The sequence below is a fragment of the Haemaphysalis longicornis genome, unplaced genomic scaffold (assembly GCF_048455015.1).
Source record: "Haemaphysalis longicornis isolate Haplotype H1 unplaced genomic scaffold, Haemaphysalis longicornis Haplotype H1 scaffold_7, whole genome shotgun sequence".
Lineage (NCBI taxonomy): Eukaryota > Metazoa > Arthropoda > Arachnida > Ixodida > Ixodidae > Haemaphysalis > Haemaphysalis longicornis.
In genome coordinates, this window is record NW_027526422.1 from 105,951,840 (window position 1) to 105,969,728 (window position 17,889).

General features: G+C 49.0%; 2 protein-coding genes and 1 long non-coding RNA gene across 6 annotated transcripts in view; 2 read left to right on the forward strand and 1 right to left on the reverse strand.

The window, feature by feature from the left end:
* Positions 1-17,889, reverse strand: part of LOC144146773 (uncharacterized) — a 262,533-nt gene that overhangs the window by 240,515 nt on the left and 4,129 nt on the right. For 2 of the 4 annotated variants that reach the window (XR_013317701.1, XR_013317702.1), the window contains exon 3: positions 14,123-14,319. This is a non-coding gene — a long non-coding RNA (uncharacterized LOC144146773). Of the gene's footprint in view, positions 1-11,976; positions 14,320-17,889 lie in introns of those variants that run through there. The other 2 variants (XR_013317699.1, XR_013317700.1) reach the window with 1 other exon arrangement.
* Positions 945-2,176, forward strand: LOC144146770 (uncharacterized). Its single transcript, XM_077678700.1, has one exon. The coding sequence runs from the start codon at positions 1,165-1,167 to the stop codon at positions 2,044-2,046; it is 882 nt and encodes a 293-aa protein (XP_077534826.1). The 5' UTR covers positions 945-1,164; the 3' UTR covers positions 2,047-2,176.
* LOC144146771 (uncharacterized) lies at positions 8,044-9,814 on the forward strand. The gene has a single exon (XM_077678701.1). The coding sequence runs from the start codon at positions 8,473-8,475 to the stop codon at positions 9,223-9,225; it is 753 nt and encodes a 250-aa protein (XP_077534827.1). The 5' UTR covers positions 8,044-8,472; the 3' UTR covers positions 9,226-9,814.

A 17,889-nucleotide genomic window follows, 5' to 3' on the forward strand; every position in this document is an offset into this window, starting at 1 on the left:
CCTGGTGCCATCTACTGCGTTTTTTAGTAAGTTGACACGTGAATTTGGCGTAATAAAAAAAAAACATTTTCCTTCATTTTAAAAGTTAAAAGTTTGCAGTTGTGTTATAAATACGCCTTAAATATCGAATATATACATTGTACCCTGTTTCAAGAGCTGATTTTTAACTGCAAGCCGGCACTATATTTCGCTGCGTAGGAAGACACTGTGCGTGTTTTGGCTCCGTACCTTTCGCTGCGCGCCAAACGAATTTGACGCGGAGTGTACGCAGTGTAGGTGCGGTGGTTGTGATTTCGAACATGAATCCCAAATCAACTCTCTGCGCTTGTCCTGTGCAACGCGTTGATGTGACAAGTATGACGACTTTTAAGTGCACTTTCGTCCAAGACTCGACGAATCCGGAACACTGCCAGTTTGCAGCCTGGGTTAGGCCCGTTGAAAGTAACACGAACGCGGCCTACTGTGTGCTGTGCAGAAAACAGTTTTCGCTCAGCAACATGGGAAGAAGAGCTTTGACAAGTCACGCGGAAAGTAAGAAGCACCGACTTGCTGCGACCGGAGCCGCAACACCCTCTGTAACTTCGTTTTTCACTACGCCGGCAAGGAAGCCGCCGGCGGCAATTGTGCAAGCCGGGCCAGTGGCGTCAAGTTCTGTGCCGCCATCATTTGCTTCAACTGCAGCTACAGACATCCAACCCGAGCGTGCAGCAAAGGATATCTTTCAGCGTGACATAGGGGTCATAAATGCTGAGGTGATGTGGTGTCTGAACGCTGTTATGACGCACACGTCATACCGTGCTGCCGCGGCATCGGCTTCTCTTTTCCCTTTGATGTTCCCGTCGTCAGCTACAGCCAAGAAAGTGCAGCTTGGCAAAGACAAGGTGGGATATACAGTTGTCTATGGTCTTGCGCCGTTCTTTAAAGAGATCCTCGTGTCGGAAGTGAGCCAAGCCTCGCACCTTGTCGTGGCGTTTGACGAGTCGTTAAACAAAGTTGCACAAAAGGAGCAAATGGACGTGTCGCTTTTGGTCGGAGGCAGAGGAGTGCGTGAAAACGCGCTACCTGACGTCATGCTTTCTTGGTCGCACGCGGGCCGAAGAATTGGTGTCCGCATTTAAAATTGCCACAGATGGACTCTCACGGTCCAAAATTCTTCAGATATCAATGGACGGGCCAAACGTAAACATAAAATTTCTTCGTGAGATCAAGCAAGAACTCTGCGATTCCAGTGACAGCCCCCAGATTCTCGAAGTTGGAAGCTGCGGCCTTCATGTTGTGAATGGTGCGTTCAAAACCGGACACGCGGCAACAGGGTGGCAACTCGTAGAATTTCTCCGGGCTATCTACAATTTGTTCAAATGCGTACCCGCCCGACGTGCTGAATACGCACGCATCACCGAGAGCAACATCTACCCTTTGAAGTTTTGTGCTGTGTGGTGGCTTGAAAACGTGCGTGTAATTTCGAGGGCTCTTGAGGTTCTGCTGTATCTAAAGGTCTACGTTGAGTCATGTCGAAACGAGAACAAGCGACCCACTAGTGCCAGCTACGGCGTGGTCGAAACAGCCATCCGTGACCCCCTGCTGCCTGTGAAGCTAACCTTTATGCTTAGTGTCGCGGAAGAACTCCAGCCGTTCCTGGCTCAGTTCCAGACTGATTCGCCGATGTTTCCATTTCTTGGAACAGCGTTGGAAAATCTTCTGCGATTGTTAATGAGTAGAATAGTAAAGAAAGAAGTAATGATGGCTGCGGACAGCCCACTGAAGTTGGTAAAGGTGGACATGGACCAACCTGCGAACATTCTTGGAACGCCCAAGATTGACCTTGGCTTTGCGACGAGGAATGCACTTCGAAAGGCCCCAAAACTTTCAGATTTGACTGTCCTTGCATTCAGAAAGGACTGCGCCACTTTTGTGAAGAACTGCGCCAAAAAGATCGCGGAAAGGTCACCATTGAAGTTTAAACTGACGAGGGGATCATCGTGTCTGGATCCCGCGTGCGCGCTGATTCCCGAGCTTGGGGAAAGGCGTTCGAGGCACTCGAAGTGAGGCACTCGAAGTTTTAACAGAACATCAATGGATGACCGGAGCGGAAGCAGATCGCACTTTGCGGTCCTACAAGCATGTGTGCTCTTTAGCCTCTACGCAGGCAGCGTTGAAATGTTTTGACCGAAGCACGCATCGGCTGGACGCCCTTTGGGCACGTGTCTGTGGCTCAAACAAGGAACTGTTCACTTTCGCCAAGATAATTCTCTCTCTTTTGCACGGAAATGCGTCTGTTGAGCGGGGATTTTCCATAAACAAGGACTGCCTTGTCGAAAATCAGAAGGAACAATCTCTGGTCGCCCAGCGAATTGTCTTCGACGCCGTGTCGTCGGCTGGAGGAGTTGCCAGTGTACCGTTGACGAAGAGGATGCTTCAAATGGTGCGTGGGGCGAACGCGCGATGGAAGGAAGAGCTGGAGAGGACGAGAAAAGAAAGAGCCAATGCATTGAGGAATCAACGGGAAAGGAAACGTGCGGCCACCGCTTTGAAGGAGCTTGAGCTCAAGAAGCAGAAAGTGTTGGCTGATGCCGAGATGAAGGTGTCCCTGATCCAAACCGAAATAAACTCTTTAAAGCAGTGAAATTTTGTTTTTTTTGCGTTGTTTTTTAATGACATAAACATTACTTGTTACCATTCAAACTGTATTATGTCTTTTCTTATTTTATAACATGCTTATTAGGGTGTGACAGCATCTGGCGACATGGTGTCGGCCTGCCTTGCCCTAAAACGAAGTTCTGTGTCACTCAGGGAATATAGCAAAATCACTCAGGGAAAACCTGGAAAACTCAGGGAATTTGAAAATGTCAACTTGGTAGACACCCTGTCAGACTCGCTGGCGACCATGCGGACAAAAATACAACAAATGAGGGAGCCTTCCCAAGAATACTGAACGCGGAAGTGCAGAAAATGGGCAAGAAAAAGGTGGGTTGTCTGTGTGTGCAGTCAGTAATGGTTTGTTCTCTGCGTGCAAGTTGTGTGAGAACATTTTTAACTGTAAAAAAAATACAACCAAACGTGTAAAGCCCTAAAAATTCCAGCTTGAACCGCAGGACTTGGGAAGGATACACGGACAAAAGACTAGCGAGATTTTCAAATAAGTAAGCTTGTATGCGAAACATTCGTCGTTTTATTTAGCTCTAGAGCAAGTGAATTACATACTTTACGCAACTTTTAGGCTGTGTCAACAGCCAAGGAGGCCAAGAAAAGGAAGCTGGAGGCCTCCAGCACCCCTCAGAAGCACATTTGGGAGGAGTTCGAGACCTCGCAGAATGCATCAGTTTGTAATTCTTGTTATCATAGTTCTATTTTGAATGGGGCAAGGCATGCAGCCTGATATTTGAATGCCTTGTTACCCAGCCCTGCTCGAAAAACTGGAGAAATTTTAGCCAGTTTCGTTGCATGCTAATTTTAGCATGGCAACATTGTATATGTATTTGACACAGTGGAATCCCGTCAAACGGCGACATTTTCTCCATACAGGAGGAAGCTATAAGTGGGTAGCCATTCACTACTTTATAACAAAGGTCCTGGGAAACCATAAGTGCATTTTTACCTATTTGCCTATGTTGTGGAATAAATGGCTAAGCATAGTTTATATAGCCGAACCTCGTTGATACGTTTATAAAGAAAAACGCGAGCGAGAGACGTACAGCCTGAGGGAACGTATGATCCGCCGCAGTAAAACAAAAAAAAAACAATCAAGAAACAGACATGAGCATCTCATGGCCTTTTTCACGTGTGCATGTCTATCAACGTCTGCTGGTGCATGCTGCGGCAATTTGAGAGCAAGAGCTCCTTTTCCAAACACTGCACTATGCAGCATTTTTAGTGTTCACAATTGAGCGCGTAGTAAGCGGGAAATCGCATGAAACGAGAAAGTGTCAACGGAGTCTTACTGTATATCAAGGGTCCAGAGTTCTAAATACACACGCAGTGCAAAACTTAACAAAACTCTCTATGACCAGGTCAAGCTAAACAGAGTTAAGTAAAGGAAACATTTCATTTAGGTTGCCCTTGCCAGTCCTTCCTGAAAACACCCTGTGGGGGCTTTTTAATTTTCAGCCCAGTAAGTCACGGGACAGGGCTGTGTCTGAATTGAAGGCTGCCCTCGACCTCTCAGAAAAGGCGTTGAAGAGGGAGAAGGATGAGAAAGAGGAGGCACAAAAGGAGATGAAGCGTCTGGCGGAAGAGCTTCAAGTGGCAAAGGCCATCAACGATAGACTGACGGTGGCGTTGCTTGACAAGATTGGTAAGCACATATTTCTTATTACTGTGTCAATTCCAACTTTAATGGCAACAATACCTGGTTCTGCTTGCATTGCATCCACTCTGCCAGTCCAGTAAAACTGTTGCAGGCACACATGATACATGAACAGTGTAAGGTGGACTACTTGTTGCAGCAAAGGGGGAAGCAGGCCTCTTAAATTAAGCTTGGACATTCCCTGTTTTTCCTATAGGCGGCATAAAAATTGACGCCCCACGTGACCAACCTACAGCGCAGTTTTCGGCCATCAAGTCCACCTGACGGCGCAACCGAAAGGTTACTTTTGGTAGAGAATACAAAACATTCATTCCGTGACTCAGAGAGCCAATAATGTTCGCTTACAATGTGTTGTTTAAAAACATTATTTAACATCCGTTATTATTAAACATCATTAAACATTATTAAACATCAAACATCCGTTGAGCGAAAATGTACGCAACTTTTTACAAACAGCCGACTGGTGCACCACCTCGCTTCTGAATTCGCAACCACAAAGCCGCCAATTCGAATTGAAACCGCTGCAACGGCCCACCGTTTCTATGTGCGCGGAGCACTGGTTTCGCGACTGTTATTGCTGTTATGTGCTTTTGCTTCCATCAGTTGTTGAGAGGACTGACAAAACACGGGAATTGAGTGCTTGTGGAGTGACAAATGTGGCAAATTCCGCATCGTAAGACAGCTGACGAAGCCGGAATATTTCATTCTTCCACCAGAAGGTGAGTGTTATGCACTCCGCTAGAAAGACGGTGCAAACGAAACCGTTGTCGCTGTCAATACCTCCTTTGTGCATGACTTCCGCTGGAATATTGTATTAATACGCGATTCAAATATACAATCTGCATTCCTCAGAGTTTTTGATCAGAGTGCATGCAGAGTCAGCTAAAAAAAATGAAAAAAAGAGAAAAACCCTTGAGAAACAGCCTCTCCACTCTCCTGGTCGCTCTCGAACATTTCTGACTATCTAGAACCCGAAAAGTTGTGGGTGCATTTGCCTCAAAAGGTGTAGCATTATTTCGGATGAAAGTTTTGAGGCTACCAAAAGACAGTAATTCGCCCGAGCTTTACCTAACTGTTGCCTTTCTGTTTTGACACGTTAGTGAGCATTTAGTCAACAGCGCTTTGCTACAACTAAAGTTTGCCTTCATAGAGACATGGTGATACGAGTTAGGTTATATTAGCATGCCTTGTGACAGCCGATGCTTGCGTCATGGTTAATACCCGTGACCTCAAAAATACTGCAATATTTTTTTTTTTCAGAGGTCGGTGTTCATTTAGACATTCTGGCTGAACCTTTAACATACATTGTCGGCGCACGCAACAACTGCACCAAGGACTGGCAGGCCATTTCAACTCTTCGTGCTTGCCTGACATGACAGCCATGCACCCAACTGGTGTGTTTATGTATATTTAACTTTCACTTATAGTTGTTTCTCTGAATTCGTGACATGATTCTCTTAAGTATCCATTCTTCCAATTTAATTAACGTTTTTCATTCATTCCTTGTTTTTCTTTTTTTTTTGCAGATACAATCAAAGAACAAAGAAGCACACAACGGAAGGCGACCACATCAAGGCAACCACAGAATTACATCGCAGACAACTCTGCTCACGTATGAGATGCAGTAGCTTGAAAGCGACGAGGTGGTGGGTCCTGTGCACGTTAGCGATCTCAAGGCCTATCATGTTCGCCCTGGCGATGATAAACGGGGGATAGAAGAACCGGAAAGGCGGAGTCCCCCTCCGACTGTCAGAAGGATCGGCGATAGGGCTCGCATCCATCGCTACGATTTCAGGCCGAGGTAAGAGCTCGGGCCTGCGCGTAACCCCTTCGTTCGTTGCAGGAACCGCGGTGGCAAAAAGAATAACGGTCAGCGGGGTCCCAACCCCCCGCCGGGTTCAAACCTCCGCAAGTGTTGGTGGGGCCCCCCACCGGAACCGGCCACCAGGCCCACCAAGGGGGGCAGTGGCCGCAGAGTCCACCCGGCAACATCAGACCCAATGGCCGGGAGGGCGGTCAGGGGTGCCCGGGCCACGGCGGCAGGCCCAGCGTCGTCGACACCCCCGCAACGAAGAAGCTGTGGAGCGCAGCCACCTAGACGGTGGTCACGGACGGCGCGGCAGTGTCTTACTGTGTGCGGTCGCGCTGGAGGGACCAGGCCCAGCCCGAGTGCGGGGACGACCTGGAGGGGGTGCCGCCACCATTCCGCGACCTGACACTGGCGGAGCGGGACGATGAGGAGCGGAGGGCGTTGTGCTCCACCTGTGGCACCCTCGTCATCAGCTGGGACGCCTGCAGGATCGGCGCCTTGCACCTGGAGCGGACGGTGAGGAACGAGAGGGCGGCTCGGGCCGCAGCTGCTGGGGCGGCTGGCCTTCGCTGGTCAGCGTTGTCCGGGCTAACCACCGGGCTCGAGGAGGCGGCCGTGCGGGTGTTGATGGCAACCTGCCCGGACCTGCTCACGGCCGCCGCACGCGGCCTGGTGTCCGGGGAGCCCTTGGAATGTGCAGCGAACCAGAGGCTGGCGGGTGGCTGGCCCATCGAGTGGCTGGCACCCATCGGGGTGGCTGGCGGGTGGCTGGCACCCATCGGGGCACCGGACCCAGCCCCCCAGGAGCCTGCTGTCACACAGCGGGGCGGCCGGGCAGCCGTCTGCGGCCCCTCCAGGGGCAGCCACTGAGGCCAGCCCGGGGCACGTGGTCGAGTCGCCCAGCCTGACACTGGAGGATGCCGGCGACATGAAACTTTCGGAGGAGGCCGCCGACCAGCTGCTTTGGGGACGGTGGGCTAGGCTTGAGGGGGGGGGGGAGATGTGGGAGCGCTTCGGCGCCCCTCGCCGCGAGCTCTCTCCTCGGACCCTCTCCGACGCCGAACGCCCACTGGCCGCGCATGGCCTCCGAGATTCCCTCGCGCACGCTTTGCTGGGCTGCGGGACCTGAAAATGTCGGCACCCGAGAGATGGCGCTAGTGGACGTGGAGGAGCGGGCGGTGGTGTGGAAGAACCGCGCGCGGGACTGGGACTCGGGACGCTGACAGTTTTGGTGTCTGTGTCTGTACCCAGACGGGCGACGGGGAAAAGGATGTGAGTAAAGAGTTTTATTGTACTCAACTGCAGCGTGACTCATTCCTGGACAGCCCTAGAGAGCAGGACCACAAAGAAGAATGCTACATTCCTGCCTTTCTTCATATCCGCGAAAAGGCAAATGAAAAGGACGTACAAGCATCGATCTTGTTGGAGCAAATTGATAATTTTCAGAAGATAAAGACTACGTGGTCGGAACTGACAGTACGCCACGCCGTTATACTGCAAAATCTCTCAATGTAAGCGTATGAGCATATGAGGACCGAAGGCATACTTCGCCTTCCATGTAGAAGCACGTTGGAACGTTTCATGGGGTCATCACGTGGACAAGTAGGAGTGACCGACCTAGTGAAGCAGAGGCTGCTTGCGGAGCTGACTTCCCACACTACTTCCCAGAGTAGAACGTGTTCGCTGATCATTGATGAAATGAGAGTGAAGCAGCACTTCTCTATGTAAAGCAGAGGGATGCGTTCATCGGCGAAGTGGACTACGGACAAGGCATCCCTCTGGAAGCAGCAGATGAGCCAGTACTGGCCAACTCACTTTTGTGCTTCATCCTGAGTGGCCTGTCAACACACTCTAGGATACCAGTGGCTAATTTTTTCACGAAAAATTGCAAAGGCCGGGAGCTACACTTGCTCATGCACCAAGTACTAAATGAAGTTGAAGCCGTCGGCTTTGCTGTGGTGAGAGTCGTTACGGACAATCACCGGATTAATGTCATGGCACCTCAACTCCTGTGCAACGGAACTTTGACGCACGTTATGCCACACCCTGAAAATCCAGACCGCAAGCTTTTTTGGCGTTTGACCAATGTCACTTGATCAAAAAAGTGCGGTCACAGTTTTTGGCTCGTGACCTCGGCAAAGACGGAGCTATCACGTCAGAACACGTGAAGAACCTCTACAGAATGCAGCATGACAGCACTGCGAAGCCAGTGAGATTTTTGCAAGGAAGCACGTATTTCCCAGTAACCTGGAAAAAATGAATGTAAAAAGAGCCGTTCAACTGCTTCAAGCTTCTGAAGGAGCAGGCGGGACAGACTTGCGATGCAAGTTTTTTGGAAGTTGATGAAACTGTTGAGTTCATGGACACTGTCCATCGGTGGTTTCTGTTGATGGATGTGAGCAACTGCTTCCAACACATCCATCAAAACAACCCAGACTGCAGGCAGTTTGACTGTGAGAGCGATGAGCACCTGGAGTGGTTAGAAACAACCTTCATAGACTATCATTCTACCATGAAACCCCAATGCCTTGCAAAGAACTTCTTGACAAAGGAAACATACCAAAGGCTGGTCATGACCACACATCCTAATGTCGAGTGCGTTCGGTATCTGTTGACCGAGAGTCATTTTCTTGTTGTGCTAACCAGGAAAATGTCTTCTCACCCCACTGAGTCATTCTTCGGGTGGCTGAGAAAGTCAGCAGGAAGCAACGACCAGACAGATGCCAGAGCTGTTCTGTCTGGAATCGAGAAAACGTTGAAAACACGCATTGCTTCCAAATCTGACTGCAGTAACGTCATCTCTGTGCAAAACAGCAATTCTTCGTCGACAGTGCTGCGAGATCAGCCAGTCACTCCTGTGCAGGCCGCGGAACATTTCCCCAGGGAAGCGTTAACAATGTTAACGCTATCAGAGAACCTGAGCGAGAGCAAGGAACTACTTCCGACGCCAGATATAGCTGCTCTAGCTATGGTCGGAGGCCAGCTGGCAAGAGCCATAGGTGAGAGGACCTCCTGCGAAGAGTGCTTGAGCCTGCTGGCAAAGCTGACTTCTTCAGGGACGTCAGATGCCCTGATCAAACATCAAGACAGGGTACATGGAAACGATGCCTAGTGAAATTTTTACAAACTAATCTTAATCGTTTAGCCCTTGACGACCCTTTTATAGTACGCAACTGGGACGAAATTTTAGAGTTTATTAACACAATCTGTGACAAAGGTTCATATCAGGCCTTCTCTGTTGACATCAAAAATTTATTTTATTCCTTACCCCATGACGCTTTGCTCCACTGCGTAGAAGAAAGCATTGACAGATTTGGTTCCGTTGCCTTCCAGAATGCGTGTTGTGTCCCGGTTGATGGTTTTTTAGAACTGCTGTCTTTTTACCTGAAGTCTATGTATGTGCAGTTCGAGGGAGTGCCTCATCTCCAAAAGCAAGGAGTGTGCATAGGGTCTTGCATAGCTCCCGTGTTAAGCGATTTATTTTTAGCGTCTTGTGACAGAAGCCTCTTGGAAGGACTAGAGGCAAGCAATGCCGTGCGGGTGTTTCGATACTTGGGTGATTTCCTAATTGTCGTTAATTGTGATCCTGATGCCCTGGAACGCGAGTGTGCGAATGTCCTGACTGTGTTTCGAGATGGTTTGCATCCACTTGACCTGACGTACGAACTTCCAGTGGGGGGGCAATTGCGATTTTTAGATATCCGGATTACATTTTGCAATGATGGTGTCTGCTGGTGCTATGAACCGCGCACCAAGAAACCCCTTCTACCATACAACTCCGCCCATTCGAAGATTGTGAAAAGGGGAATAGTCACTCTGTGCTTCAAGAATGCCTTTGAAAAGTCATGTCCGCACCTCACTGCCGCCAGCTTCTACGGCCAGGTGGAACGCCTGCAGAGCGCTGGCTACCCGGTGCCGGTGCTCTCCGTTGCAGAAGGGTTACTCGGAGGACTGCGTGGGAAAACTCAGCCTCGTGCTGATCCTATGGAGGGCAGGCAGAAGGTTGCGGTGATCCCCTACATGCACCAACTTTCCCATAACTTGAGGAAAATGGCCCAGCGCTCAAATGTGAAGGTCGTTTTCTCCGCCCCAAACAAGCTTTTGAAGCTGTGCAGATTGAGCGACCCAGAGGCTGTGCGGGGAAGGCACTGCAACACGAAGCACAGGAAGGCATATGTTGAATGCGTGGAAGAGGTCGTTTACAAAATTCCACTCCGCTGCAAAAGATTTTACGTAGGGCAAACCGGAAGATGTCTGAACGACAGGTTAAGGGAACATGCAAATAAGGTAAACAACGCACTCAAAAAGAAAGTGCTCGATGGATATTTAGCGCAGCACTGCCACACGTGCGGATGTGTGCCGTTCTTTGATAGAACTGCTGTCGTAAAGAAATGCTCAGACCGTATCACACGGGAGATTATTGAAGCTGAATTATTCCACAGGCTTGGGCAAGCATGCGTTAGTTCACCGTCACTAGCCCTTACTACAAAAGAATTAGACTTTCTGCGCATGCGCCATGTATAAAAACCCAGATAAGCGTGACTATTGTGCGTATATATACAGTAGAATCTCGATGATACGATTCTGGGTGATACGAATTTCGGGATGATACGAATTTCTGAAAAGTCCCGGCAAAATTGCATTGTTTGCAATGGGAAAAATTTCGGCTGTTACGAACGGACCTGCGCGGCCCGGCGGATGATACGAACGAGCCGGCGAGGCGCCCGACTGCCGAACAAGCAAGTGACGGCTCTCTCTCCCCATTTGTCACTCTTCTTTCTCCAGAAACGGCCGGGCTGTTGTTTTCTGCTCGCGAAAACGCGCCCCGCACGCCCCATGCGCGCCGCGAAACCTCTCGCACGCTGCGCGCGCCGCGGCCGGCGGCGGCAACATGGCGGTGGCTTCGGCCGCGAAGTGGCACGGCTGCTTGAGCGACTGCTTCTAGCCGCTCTTTAAAATGCCGCTCAAGGCAGACACGAAGTTTCTTGTGCAGTAAAGGAGCTGATAACGTTGGCGAAAACGGTACTATAAAACACCATCCGCGCCGCTAGTGAAAGCGCCCATAAAATATCTGCCGGAGTGCTAAGCCTAAACATCTCGGGCGGAGCCAGCGGGCTGTCTCGAGCGTTTCGCAAGTCGTCAGCGTCTTTTTCTGACCGAGGTAGGAGATACCGCGGGCGCGAAATCGTCAATGCGGCCTTGAAAATACAGCGCGCGCAAAGCCGAGGCGTGCGAATCGCGTGCAAAAACGCATCATGCGGTTCACGCTTGACTGTTGCGGCGTGTAGCGAGCTTGGACACCGGGAGTGAGGAGACAAGCGCGAAGCTAGGCGAAGCGTTACGCGCTCCAGAAAGGACTGCTTTGTGACGTGGGGGTTTAAAAAAAGCAGAAAAAATCATGGATTTGTTCACGCGAAAGTAAGAAAAGAAATAAACGAAAACTTTTTTCAGCGCTCAATTTTTTGGTCTGTGTTGGTTCATACGAATTTCGGATGATACGAATATTTTTCGCGGTCCCGCGAGATTCGTATCATCGAGATTCTACTGTATAGGTGTCTTTTTTTTTTTTCATTAAAACTGTTGGTTCAGCGCTCGTGTGTGTCAAGTACTCTTCCCTGTGCCCGTGTGTAAACCGCGCTGTCTTCTCCTAATCAAAACAGGGGCGGGCTCCTCTACCCATCTGGAGAGTTGCTACACGTTCTCTACTGCCTGAGAAAGTACATTGAGGTTGTGCTGGCGAAAAGAAGACACCTGAGGGACCTGCTCAAAGAGGCCATGGACAACGCTGCTAATGTACTTCGCGAGCGCAATCTTCTCGTGTGTACAATGTCGGGGCACCATGAAAAGCTCCTGGATGTGCTGCGTACAAAGTCCTTCCGTCCCATTTTCACGAATTTTGCAATGAAAGTGACGGACAAGCATGACTTTTTGGGGGTCTTTGAAGTGAAGCCACTTTCGCGAAAAGTACTAAAATTGTGATTACTGGTTGTGAACAGCGTCAACGAGGGTACTAAACCTCGTCAGACTGAGTGCGTGCGAGGAACGTTTCGATCGGCACCCTCTTGTTCGTTTCCGCAGGTTGCGAGTGAATTAATGCGCAATAAACAAGTTTCTTAGTCGTTACCTCGATGGTATGGTGTTCTGTTCAATGACTATGTGCTATCTTGTGTACTTATTCTTTCTCTCTTGCATATGTTCTCTCTTTTAAATACTTAAGTATCACACTTTTGTTTATTAAGCTCGCCGCATTTACATACCGTACTTATTCGAATCTAAGCCGGTAGTTTTTTTGAAATACTGATATATCAAACTCCAGGGCCGGCTTGGATTTAAGGATTTTGAAACACGCGCCAATTTCCGAGTGAAATTGAGGGAAGTGGCGAGCAGCTAGCACCAGCCAGAAAAGAAGGTATTGTAGCCATTACTAGACGAGCCAGTAGCCACTTAAGGGGCCATAGCTGGGGGCGATGCCGCCATTTGGAACTGTGCGGGTAGTGGCCTGCGTGCGGTGTGGCATTTGGTTTTAACAGCGTAATGGCACCAAACAAGCGGTGCCATTATGTCGCTTTTAAAAGAAAAGTTGTTTTAGCCGCGGAGTTGGCGTCAAACATTCAAGCTGGGCAAAACTTCGGCGTGAATGAAAAAAATGTCCGTCGTTGGAGGACGCAACGGGAGAGGATATTTGCATGCGCCGCAACGACGATGGCATTCACCGGACCCCGAGAAGGCCATCACCATGAAACGGAGATGGCATTGGCTGACTTCGTTCGGACGCAGCAAGCAGCTGCCCTTCCAGTAACGACGGAAGTGCTCCAGGCAAAAGCAAGGGAGCTTTCAAGGGAACGAGGCTTATCGCGGGAGCACTTCAAAGCCAGTCGGGGCTGGCTACAGAAATTCATGAAGCGCTTCGGCTTTAGCCTTCGTCGTCGAACCTCAATCGCCCAGAAGTTTCCCGGTGATTTTGAAGAGAAACTGTTTGACTTCCAGCACCGCATCTTCATGTTCAATAAACGTGTTTTCTTTTTGTGAACGCTGACCTCGCCTTTTTGTTCAGCCTACATTCGAGGTAAGTTTTTTTTTTTTTTTTTTTTTTTCATGGCTTCAGACTTTCGGGGGTCGGCTTAGAATCGGGGCCGGCCTAGGTTCGAATAAATACAGTACGCTCAACGAAGGACCCGTCAGTGCCGCCGGTAGTATGGGAGTCAGTGAACACGCTCTGCCGGTTCTGGGAAGGCAGCACCGGCTGGGGGTAATTGCGGGAACTGAGTGCAACGGTCGGCTCCCTTTGATCCCGGCAGCACCGCGCAGGTACAGAAAATAAAGGAGGCTATTGGAAGACTCTTACCCTCTGATCTGTACCATTTCTCGAATCACAGAGATTCACATACCCTGCACTGTCGAGCAAACAGAGAGTAGAAGAGGTGTTTCGGCAAGCTGGCCTGCCGACGCCAACCCCACCACAACCCTCAGGTCTTTTGACATGCCACAGGAAGTCGTTTGCGACGCGCATGAGGCTGTGCTCTTTCCCCAACCACAGGCAGCAGGCTGTCACTCTTTTAGCCTTCATGTGCCTCAAAACGTCTGAACACCGTTGGTCAATGCACACAGCACAACTTCGAAGCAGCCTTCAAAAGTAGAAGTAGAGCAAGAACATTTTGTGTTGAAAACTCGGTCTTAAAAAATAAACAGCACCCAATCTTTTTAACTGCAACTCCGGAAACAAATCTTGCTCACCGACTCATTACATTACCAAAAAAAAAACGTTTGATGCAACATAATTCAGTGCAGGGGCAGCCCACAAAATAATGCTTTTTGCATCACTTCACAGACCCCTTCAACTTATGCCGATGGGCACCAAATGTGATGATGATTCAGTTTCACGCCTACTCCCCCCGTACTCTAATAAGAAAAACTGGAGCCCTGTAACTTCAGCTCGGAGGACCCCATGGCTGACAATTATCAAGCAGGTGAATAACTGTTCAGGTTGTAAGGCAGACTGAGCCACTCACCATTTGAGAACAGTGTCAGAGACCAGATGCCAAGCTGGCAGGCAGCCCGACCGTGCTGCAGTCAAGCCAAAGTAGCTGCCCCCCCACACTCACTGCATCTTCAGCCTGGGACTGATTGGCGTGCACAGCAGGCATCTGGGCAGCTCCCTCTCACGTGACTTGGAGGCGCAACACGTGGCATGGTGACGATGTTCAAACTGCGCATACAATAGAACATTGAAATTTCCACATGATACACACTCATTTTTAAAGTTCGTAACATCAGCAGCCCTTTAGGGGCAAGCCCTTCAGGTGCTGGGGCTGTTGGCGTCTCCTGTCGTCATTGTCGTTATCATCATCTCATGTACTCACGGCACTAAGACACAGGGAAACTCGTTCACGCCTCGCGCTACTGCAGTTCGTAACGCATGCTAAAAAACACCAGGGCACTCGTTCACGCCTTGCGCTAGAGAGCTTCGTGAGCCAAAGACACGAGACTTTTACAACAAAGCTGCATACTTCTACCTCCCAACGGTTTCATCTCCCTTGGCAAAAACGCCAAGGTGCCAAGAATACACTTATACACTCATGCTTCGCCCCCTCACCAGATTTCACGTTAGTGGAGATGGCCCGAGATTTTTGGAGATGAAAGCATCTCCCGTAGACTTCCAACCGCCCCTAGCTGGACTTCCCTGAGTGAACCACTGAAATTCCATTGAACTTTCTCATTTGCACTGTCTTTTTTTTCCCTGTCCCCCAGTAGCCATCCTACGAAACGGATGGTCCACCTGTTGCCCACCACCCCCACTGATGACCTGCCCAGCCCTGTCTTCCAGCCAAGGCTGTCCTCTCTGTCTCTGTTCTGCAGTGGGTATTGCAGAAAGTTGAGACTGAGCAGTACTGTAGAACGAGTGCTGCATCTTGTCTGAACCACCCTCATGGGGCACAGCAGGACAAAGGCGAAAAAGGGATGTTTCCTATCTACATCGGATCGGCCAGACATCAAGCCCATATTGCGATAATTGTGGTTCACTTGAAACTGTTGAACCCATATTACTGGGATGCTCTGCCTATGCCGACTCAAGGTGCCGTTTAACACATAAAATTGACTGCCTCCACCCTGGACCATTGACATTAAGCATGCATGCTACACCGCATGCTACACCGTCCAAACCCGGCATGCAATCAGAGCCGGGCTTGGGCTTTCGGCAGTCCCTGGCCCGCGCAATTCCCTAGCATAATTCTTATGCAAGTCAATGCTACCGTGCCACGAGGATCCAACGCAGCGCCGTGGCTTGCAGTGGCGCTCCGGCGAATTAAAAAGAACAAGACAAACAAAAAAAAAATTGCGTGCAGTGGGAGCGGCGGCGTGCGCAGGTTGTACAAAATATAGCCGGTCGTGGTTCACGCCTCCTACAACGGTAGACCCAAAGCATGTCGCACGACGAAAGCAAGCGCACCTTTTCGTTTTCTTTAGTTTTTTTTTGCTGTTTCAAAGTGAAGGCTAGGGCAGTGCTTGAAGACGGTCTGACTTCATTCAACAAATTCGCAATGGAGTTATCAATGATAATTGCTAATAAGTACCGAATCTGTTGCGCACATCTTATTTCTGGTGGGCCCCAGGACTATGGGCGCTGAAGCGTTCACGTCGCACCTCGTCGCATGCTTGAAAAATTACTAAGTGCTTAAAATGTTCACAAATTAAGGTAGACGGCACACTTTGTGGATGAGACAAACCAGGCTGGGCACCCAGCCTCGACATGAGTTACTTTGAGTGTTTTGAGGTAAATGTGCGTGCATGCAATGCTGCAACTTAAAGGCCAACTGCACTCAAATTTTTCTTTCTCCAAATAAGTAGACTATGCTCTTAAAATCACCATGGCGAAATCCTTAGCTTCATAATCACAGAGAGCTCTAGGTACCGCCGTTCAAAGTACCTCCAAGCAGACGACATTTGCACCTGGCAGAGAGTCGCTGAAACAGGTTCCGAGCAGCCTGTGACGGAGGTTGGGGAACCTGTACTGTGAAGCTCGCCCTTCTCCGGCGACTTGCAGGGCACTCCGCCGGGCGCAAGGATGCGTTCGCCCGGGGTTTCTCTGCTACACCAGCGCGATGTACCGCAGTCGCCATCACACGTTTAAACTACCCGCATAGGCAGTAATATCCGCCATTTTTTTCAATGCAGAAAAAAAAATGATTAGAAGCCTACAAACTATTCACGCACTTGCAAACGTCTTGAAGTCAGCAAAACTCTTTTTACATGAATATAATATTTTTACTCAAAGAAAAAAATAGCGTGAAACGAGCACTTACTTGCCTTATTTTTGTCATTCCTACTGCATTTACCACAGCAAAAAAATATTTTAAATTCTTGACCACTTGCACTTCCGCATCCAATGTTGGCCATATTTGGGCTGGCCCAACGCCACCTCCATCTTTGGACCTTTCCAAAAGTTTGACAACCTAAATAGAGTTGTTGTACACACGGCTATAAACAATTGTGCGCCTTTTGCCTTACTCGCTAAGTGAATCAAAATCACCCTTTCTCATAGTAACAAATACATCCCCACAGATATAAGCCGTCGTCTTCGCGAACTGCAAAAACTAACGAAACTGCTCCTCGCCTAACTAATAGACTAGATTTTTGTTCAATTCCCAAGTGAAGTATTTACTTTGACCGTTAGATTTAGTTTACTTCAAAGTAAAATGTTTTCAACTGCACCTGTCCCTGGTTAAAGTAGAAAACAGCGGTAGATAGGAAATGTTTTCGTGTTTTAGAGCATCATTTAGCTGTGTAAGCTGGTTTACAGTTTCAGACCACTTTTATAATTCGATTCTCGATGTGCAGCAAGGCGAAAAATACTGCACCGATATTCGCGAAGCTGTTTGTATGTAATGTATAGTAGAAATAGTGACTGACCACCACCCGCATGCGGTTTGTTCCCCTCAAAGAGAGCAATGTGATAGCCGAGGCATCGGCCATAACGAAAGCTGCTTTTTGAAATCGTACAGGCACGTAGCTTTGTAACTCAGGGTCTGCTTTTTTACTTGCAATGCCAAAAATTGCTTTTATTATGATGCAAAAATTATTAGTTATTAGTTATTATGATGGAAAAACGGCAGTTATTATGATGGAAAAAATTACCGTCTGGCGGTCTACTTCATCTCGACTGATAGCAATGGGATGCCGGAATTGCGCCTAACTACATTATCATGGGCAAACGTTAGTGGAAGTTCTTCTGTGGAAATAACAGAGTGAAACGCGGCACTACCATGTGCATTTGAAGGTGGCTCTGAGTGGCCGCCGGTCCTGGCGCGGCCACTTCCGTCGTATCACGTATGTCACGTCCGCCCACCGCAATGGCCGCCTTTTCTATTCAGTTTCGGTTCCGAAAACGCTAATGTCGCGCCCATTGATGTTTGAAGCACAGTATTTTGCATTTCGCACCCTTGTTATATGTACTATTAGGTGACATTATTTTTACGTTGTCGAAAATTTGAGTGCAGTTGGCCTTCAAGTAGTTGTGGGAAGCCATCTCTTTTGTCGCATTAGATTCTTCTATAATGACCAAGCGTGTTCCAAGAACAATGCACTAAAGCTTGACGCTGGGTGTACAGTTTGACTACTTCCCAAACAGTGCACAGACGAAGACGTATGAAGTGACAAACTAGAGCACTCTTGTTCGTCACTTGTATGTTTGCTGTCTTTTAACTAGCCAAAGCGTGTTCCGTGATCTTGTTCTGCTTATAATTTCCGCTTCATCTACACCGAAAGGAAAACACTTGAA

Bases quoted from the DNA above. Each gene is read 5' to 3' on its own strand.
- LOC144146770 (XM_077678700.1), top strand. From the start codon at position 1,165: ATGGACGGGCCAAACGTAAACATAAAATTTCTTCGTGAGATCAAGCAA.
- LOC144146771 (XM_077678701.1), top strand. From the start codon at position 8,473: ATGGACACTGTCCATCGGTGGTTTCTGTTGATGGATGTGAGCAACTGC.